This window comes from Musa acuminata, chromosome BXJ1-5, assembly GCF_036884655.1.
Source record: "Musa acuminata AAA Group cultivar baxijiao chromosome BXJ1-5, Cavendish_Baxijiao_AAA, whole genome shotgun sequence".
NCBI lineage: Eukaryota > Viridiplantae > Streptophyta > Magnoliopsida > Zingiberales > Musaceae > Musa > Musa acuminata.
Genome location: NC_088331.1, coordinates 3,272,602 through 3,280,511, shown reverse-complemented (window position 1 = coordinate 3,280,511; position 7,910 = coordinate 3,272,602). Strand labels below are relative to the sequence as shown.

General features: G+C 39.3%; 1 protein-coding gene across 2 annotated transcripts; it reads right to left on the bottom strand.

Moving 5' to 3' along the window:
• On the bottom strand, window positions 1-2,714 carry LOC135673030 (transmembrane 9 superfamily member 11-like). 2 transcript variants are annotated; one of them, XM_065181705.1, is made up of 2 exons: window positions 2,562-2,714; window positions 1-2,380 (listed from the first exon to the last, which is right to left on the bottom strand). In XM_065181705.1, the coding sequence occupies exon 2, from the start codon at window positions 2,353-2,355 to the stop codon at window positions 346-348; it is 2,010 nt and encodes a 669-aa protein (XP_065037777.1). In that variant the 5' UTR covers window positions 2,356-2,380; window positions 2,562-2,714; the 3' UTR covers window positions 1-345. The 2 variants fall into 2 exon arrangements, with proteins under 2 accessions (XP_065037777.1, XP_065037778.1); XM_065181706.1 differs by having other exon boundaries at window positions 1-2,471; window positions 2,562-2,707.
• Between the last annotated feature and the right edge of the window lie 5,196 nt (window positions 2,715-7,910).

Here is a 7,910-nt window from a genome sequence, read left to right as displayed (position 1 = left end):
TGCAGCAAAATGGTATTCATTCTTCAAACAAGGTGCATTAGTTGAATAAGTTTACAGCTTAACATATGAAAGAGAAAAAGACGAGACAAAGTAAATGAACTGATAATTCAACAGATATACTCTACGACAAATTGAAGAGTTCCCAAAATGCAGGTAACAAAATGCAACAGCTACATTTATCGCCAACTAAGAAGAACAAGCATATAAGGTAATATTTTCCCTATAGATTTTCCAAGCTTCCCATTGAAGACAAATCGAAGAAGATTCTATGCTCTTCAAATTTGTATCAGATCTGCTAATTACTCAAGTTCACCCTCGCTAAAAATCCCTTGCGGCCAACGTAGCTCAATCTAGTTTAACAGATGAGAAGAGGTAGTGAACAAACCAGAAGGATGAAATGAATCCAACTGTCCCAGTAGCAAGCATGATGGCAATGACCATGAAGAGTGAGTAGCCAAGGTAAAGGGTGGCAGAGACCGGGCCACTTAAACTCTTAAGATCAAATACCAGGTAGTTCACCGAGTATAAGAAGATATATAGAGCCACTGAGCCGGAAGCAAAGAATGATTTCCACCACCATTTCCAGTCTTCCACACATATGTGCATGTAGGTAAGTACTAGAGAAACCTCAGCGCACACGATAACGAGGAGAATCAACACAACTAAGAGAAAGCCAAAAACATAGTAGACTCGGCCCATCCAAAGGCTTGACATTATGAAGAAAAGCTCAATGAACAGGGTACCAAAGGGTAGAGTCCCAGCTCCAATCACCAGCAACCATGATGGATACTTTTGTGGAGGGATCTCGCGAGGGATTTGATTAGTACGGACAGGGTACTCAATGTGGGGTGCCTTGGCACCAAGGAAACCACCAGTAAGAGTAAGTGGAACCGAGATGCAGAACCAGAGCAAGAGGAGCACAATGAACAAGGAAATTGGGATTGCCCCGGTGCTCTGGCTGCCCCACAACAGGAAATTTAATGTTGTCAAGATCAAGAAGGCAATACCCGGGAAGAAGCAAGCGACACGCCATGAGACCCCGACCCACCCAGAGTGATCCCCACATTTAATTGTCTTCCAAATCCTAACGGCAAAGTACCCTGCCACAATTCCAAGAATCAAGTAGAAGAACAGCATTCCCGTGATGAGAGTTCCACGAGAGGCAGGGGACATGAATCCAAGCGCAGCGAACAAGATGGTCACGATTGCCATGCCAAGTATCTGCACCCCATCACCTACCATCACACAGAGCAGTAATGGATGGTCTGGAGCCCTGAAGACATCCCCGACAACAAGCTTCCACCCAGAGAGCTCCTCATTCATCTGTGCTTGTGACTCCTTATCGAGCTCTTCGTACCGGGTGAGATCCCTCCGGACAGTTCTGAGTAAGATCACGAGAACAATGCCAGCTAGAAAAGCAATCACCATTAGCGAATTGAGGATTGAGAACCAATGAACCTTGGCTCCTTCCATCTTCAGATAAGCATCCCATCGAGACGGCCATTTGATGTCGCTCTCGACAAAGGCGACCTCGTAGGTGAAGACAATTGGCTGGTTTTGGGTCAGCTTCATGGCCACGGTGATAGGATCGCACTGGATCTTGGCCGGATACTTATCGTACATCTTCACATTCTTGATCGATTCCGCGTTGTGCAGGAAGCTGCATGGCACAACCTCGAATCCGACCACCATCCAACCAGGCTTGCCGGATCCCGACTTGCCCGTCGTCTGGATCACGTCGGCGGCGTCTCCAGTGCTGCCGACCACCCTCGCCGCATTGGCGTCCTCGTACTTGTGCACGAAAACGGTGAACTTGAGGTGATTGAACACGTAGTAGGCGTCACCAGCCCGGACTCCGACCGGGTACCCCGTCCATCTGAGGACGTAGTCGTCCTTCTTCGTGTACCGGATCGCCGGAAGGTTGTCCAGGATCACATTGACCTGGTACATCTCGTCGATCCGCTTCTTGAGGAGATCGAAGTCCTGGGACGAGAGGGGTTTGGATCCGCAGAGGAAGACGTCGGACTCGTTGGTAAACATCTTGAAGCGGTAAGGGGAGTTCTCGATGCGGTCGCCCATGAGGAGCTCACCGAGGTTCTCGGCACTGTCCTTAATGCCCTCCTGGGGACGGCAGAAGGGGAGGCTATAGTAGCCGAAGGGCATCTCGGTCTCGATGGAGGTGAGCGAGTTGACCTTCACCGAGAGGGCATCGCCGACCTGGTACTCGTGCGGGTAGCTACCAGGGAGGTAGAACCCGTCGCCGGAACGGAGGTCCGCGAGGGACGAGAAGAGCAACCAGAGGCCAAATCTGCGGAAAAATCCCATCTTGGCGGCGGATCCGGAAGCGAAACCCATCGGAGATGGGCTTTTGTTCACAGATCTGGAGAGAATTCAGATAGAAACCGGATCAGAAAGAGTAGATCTCAGCGTTGCGTGGCATTAGGAGTTCGATGTACAAATGCGCATCAAATCTGAAGGAAAAATCTTATCAAAATAGAAAAACATAGAGGAAAACAAATCAAACAAGGATGGATTAGAAGAGAACAGAGAACAGATCTGACCTGTGTGCAAGCGCCTTCAACTAGACGATGAGGGCAGGGAGATCTGAGAAGGAGGGAGAGGGCGACGCGTCTTTATAGTTCCTTTGTTGGGTTCCCGGTGGAGGTGGAGATGAAGACTTGTGGGCGTCCGAATTCCCAGAATGCCCATGTGACTTTCCGCAACTTCGCATATGTGTATATATAATGTGATTGTATGTTACGGCCATAAACATGTGCATGCATCAAAAGGTGTGCCGTCGATTGGTCTGATCTGATCTGGTCTGATCTAGATCAGATCCGGTCCAACCGGGAACCGATCCGATCCGCTCATTGAATATGGACTGAGTTCAATCCTGTCTAATCTAATTTCGTAGAGTGAAATATCATTCACTGCTAAAGGCTGTAGCCAATGTCAAGCATTAATGATGGTGGTAAGAATTATACATATATTTTTATAAAAATGAGTATTTTATTCTGTGTTTGCTTGGAAAACTTCGACAACCAAATGCTTACATGACTGATACAAATCTCCTACAAAATGGAGGTTTTAGAATTAGATTAGGTAGTGCAGCATATGTAATCAAACGACAGCTTTCTTCCTCTCACTGGTTTTACATGCAACCTGAGGACAAGTTCATAACATGCGACGTGGGGGTTGTCATGAGAAATAATGTCATCCATGGCGATACTATTCTTTGTCAAAAGCTTATAAAGCATACATGTGCTGTTGACATGTTCAGCTGATACCAATCACTAAGTTTCAAGTCCCTCCATGGACGAGCAGTCACCACGTTCGCCCATTCGAGAAGACAAGAACAGTCGATCTAATTGGCCAAACTGTAGTATTTTTTTTTTCTCCATGAATGTTGACATTGACATTGTTCTTACCTAACTTGTTATCTGTGCATAATTCTCTTAGTCGTAATGCCTGATTCAATGTTTTGTTTGCTGGTGTTAGGTCAAATTCCTAAGGCCTGTGCATGACAGCTTGACCTTGCAGCCGCCTAATTAGGTGGTAGAATTCCATTAAACATCATGCTCCAGTCTGCAAGTCATTTTCTCAATCATCTATTGTATCAATCAGAGCACACAGCAGGCAAAGAGGACTAATCACATCAAGCAAATGATCGGTTCCTTCCCCAATGCAAGATCATGATTGCAGTGTTGCAGCATCGTTCGAAATAGCATACTGCGATGGGCATCAGAAGTGCAGTATTCTAATTAATGGGTATAAGTAGACATGCAGATTGAAATACGTTCGTTGCTTAGCGAGAAGCTACTACTGCTTCACATGGAACCCATCTTCCTCCTCCGTGCGCCGCCGACAGAAGCCCCTGGCAGCTTGCAAAGGAGTGGAATGCGCAAAGCTTGCTGCCGAGCTGATGCCATGTCGGTGCCATGAGCGTCGAACCAGGAACGATATCATAATGCTGCTGCGTGGACAAGCCTTGGAACGGTCCTTCAGGTGATGCAAGGCGCACTTGCAGTCTCGGTGGTAGGGCCGCTGTTCGATGTGCGAGTTCGAGGCGGGGATGCAGCCAAGTAGTCTCTCAGCTGATCCGGCGGCCATCGCGTCCTCCTCCCCCCGGCCGCTCTCGCACTTGCTCGACGACCTCGGATTGTGTCGCATCATGGCTTCATTTATACTCGATCTAGCGTCGCTGCTCCAAGGTCACCTGCATGTATGGCTTAGATATCTCCGGCCTTGGGTTTAACGAAGCTTGGAGACAAGGAACAAGAACGTGGCGATCGAGAGGTAGCAGCCAAGGGGATATTGGGAACAGTGAAAGAAAGAGACAAAGATCGTATACAACACTGTTTAACATTATTTTTTGTTTAGTATTATGATAAGTGAAGAAGTGAGTAATTTGGTGTGAAAGTTATTAATTTTATTCATCGGAGTAATTAGATTTTGAAGGAGAGGTTCTTCTCATTAAGATACTTAAATTTATGATCAATTCTTAAATTATAAATTGATTAAGAATTAAAATATATAAGAAAAGTAAAATTATTATTTCATATTTGTCTCTATTATAATCTTTTATTATGCCCACATAATATTGAATTTCGATGTGAATCTTGGATCGATGCAATTAAAATATCTTACGAATGAGAGGTTTTGTAATGGAGTCCACTAAATAGTTAGAAGTGCAAACGTGAGAAACACATAGTTGACGTTTGACATTTTGATCTTTCACAAAGTGAAAGTTGATGATAATATGTTTCATGCATAAATAAAATATCGACTTAACGCATAGATAAATTGTACCGACATTATCATATTATGTTATAGGAGTGAATTAGGAGGTGATACTAAGTTCATACAAATTAGTTTATTCATAGTTCTACAATAGTAGTGGCAACGGTTTAGTATTCAACTTCAATGGTGGATCTTACGATTGTGTTCTATTTCTTAGAATTTCAACCGACAAGATTTGCTCCAAGGTAGACAATGCCGGCTAACTTAGATGTTCTGACATTAGTGTTGCCTACCCAACCAGCATTGACGATGGAATGGAGATGAAGTGATAAATATTTACAAAGAAAAAAATCATGATTGAGAGTTTCTTTAAGATTCCATTGATACATTTTAGTATAGACCAATACACAGTGGAGGGCCGATGCATGAATTCTGATTATTTATTAATTATAAATAAAATATCTAAATATGTGAGAGATAAATATTGCAAGGAACCAAGTACTTGTGATATTGTGATATTGTGTGGGATCTATAGTAGGCTATCATTATATAATTTAAGTGACTGGAGAGTGAGGTGACAATTTCTTTGGTATTCTACATATTCGTCTTTGATAATAGATCTCGAATATATATCTTTTGAGATAAGAAAAGTCCAAAAGATCTTGCTTTTACTGTAAGAAAATAGCTTAAGATTCTTATGTCTTTGATGTATAATCGATTTGTCAATTACTTAAGGAATTGTTTAATCTCTATAGAATTATTACATGTGATGATAATATCATCCATATAGACTAGAAGATATATAATATATCACTTTTGTTATCTTACGAATAAAGAGGTGTTAGACTTGGAGTTGGTATAGCTGACTGATATAAAAAATGAGCTACTCTTGGAGTTTAGTGAAGTCCATAAATAGCTTTTTATAGTTTCCAAATATAATTTGAATATTATAGTAAATAAAATTAATGGGTTACTACATAACGATATTATCAGTTAAGATCTCTTGTAAAAAACTATTGTTAACATCTAGTTGACATTTATGCAAACCTTGAGTGGTAACCAAACTTAAGATGAGTCGAATTGTCATCAATTTAATAACTGAACTAAAGGTCTCTATGAAACCATTTGGCCACTAGACATGCTTTATATCTTGCTATGGATCCATTTGAGTTTCGCTTAATTTAAAAGATACACTTATACCCGATGATATTTTGTATGGGATGAGATGTACAAGGGTCTATGTGACATTAATTTAAGAAGTAGTCAAACTCAGGATGAGTCAAATTATCATCGATTTAATAATTGGACTGAAGGTCTTTGTAAAATCAACACTCGATTTTTAGTAAAATCATTTGGCCATTGGATGTGCTTTGTATCTAACAATAAATCTATCCGTATTTCACTTAATTTGAAATATCCACTTATACTTGATGATATTTTATGCGAGATAAGATGGTATAAGTGTCTATGTGATATAATAGAGTATGATATCATATTCCCTACACATAGCTTTATGTTTGTGTAAAGATTTTTGGACCTAGGTAATGATTGCTGGTTCGATAGGCTCAAGAACCTGTGATAGTATGAAAATTAAGGATTTGATGTGGTTTGAAGATATCATTTTAGAGCGTATTGTCATGTGACATCTGAGCTCTATGGTATTAATAGATTATGTTGAAGGAATGAGAATTAGTGAAGATTTAGTAACACATGCTTGATTAAGTCGATAACTTTAGTGTCACTTAGCCGAGGAGAGAATAAAGACATTAATTATGGTGCTGCTTCGTATGGTATTATAAAGTGAGTTAGTGGAGAGGTAGATAATGAAATTACAAAGAGATGAGATATTACCGAACTGAAGTAATAAATTAATACATGTCCAAAGAAGAACTACTGATTGATGTGATGAGAGGTGCGCTTGATGGGGTTTGAAGTGTACTCATATAAACCTAATAATCAATAGTTATTGTAGTGGCTAGTATTGCTGAAGAAGCAAGAATTTAGAAGGAAAAAATATGGACTTAACAAAAAAATAATATGACATGATACAAAGACCATTTGAGTTTGAGGATCATGGCACCAAGAAACATTATGTTTAAGGGAGTACTCAATAAAGATACAAGGCTTGGATCTTGGTATTAACTTATATGAAGTATAGGGATATAATAAGGAATAACATAAATAACTAAATACTTTGAGTTTTTGAATGTTTAAAATTTTATAAAAATAGTTTTTTTAAATGGTGATTGATATTGTAGGATTGAGATAAGTATTCAATTAATGAGATAGACTTTAGTTTAAAGGACTGTTGACCAAAAAGTTAATTGAATATAGGTTTAGTATAAGAGAGTTAGACCAATTTTAACTATATATTCATGCTTTCGTTCGATGAAACTAACTAGTTGAAATGTGTATAGTGGTGACTTAAGATATTGTATATCACATAATGAGAGGTACATTATTGTCACATGATATTCACTTCCTCAATAAAAGTAAGCTATCTTAATAGTAATATGAAAGAAGTTCTTGATCACATTTTTAAAATGAGTAAAGACTATGATGACTTCATATTTTTACTTAAGAGGATATAGCTATGTATATTTAGTAAAGTAATATATGAAAATGATATAAAATCTAAAATTATCAAAGAAAATAATTACGATAGAGTCTCAAATGTTAGTGTAGACATTTTAAAATATAGTTTATGAGTTTTATTACTAACACAAGCATCACAATAGGTTACAATTTTATTTGATTTGAAAGTTAAAAGGGAGTAATAAAAAATTAGTTATTATTGAATGAAGAATATGAATGACCAAGGCGGGGATGCCACACATCGATTCGAGCAACAACTAAAGCAAGAGCGATTGGTTGAGTGATTTATAAAGTTGATGATAACTCATAAATATTATTTTTATTTTGGCTTTGGACCAACAATGCCCTCGTGCTCAGATTCTTTATAAGAATCGAGTTAAAAATAACTCAATAAAGGTATTATTTTATTTATAAAATTAAGAAAAAAAATAATATTCCTTTTAATATGAGGTGCACATAAGGTATTATCAAGTGTACAAGTGTTTATGTGTGAATTAAGTATTGTAGAATTAGAATGAGTAATATGGATTCTATTATCATCACCAATGATGATGTCATCATTGCTCTCATAATCT

Excerpts from the sequence above, each read along its gene's own strand:
- LOC135673030 (XM_065181705.1), bottom strand. The coding sequence starts at position 2,355 with ATGGGTTTCGCTTCCGGATCCGCCGCCAAGATGGGATTTTTCCGCAGA.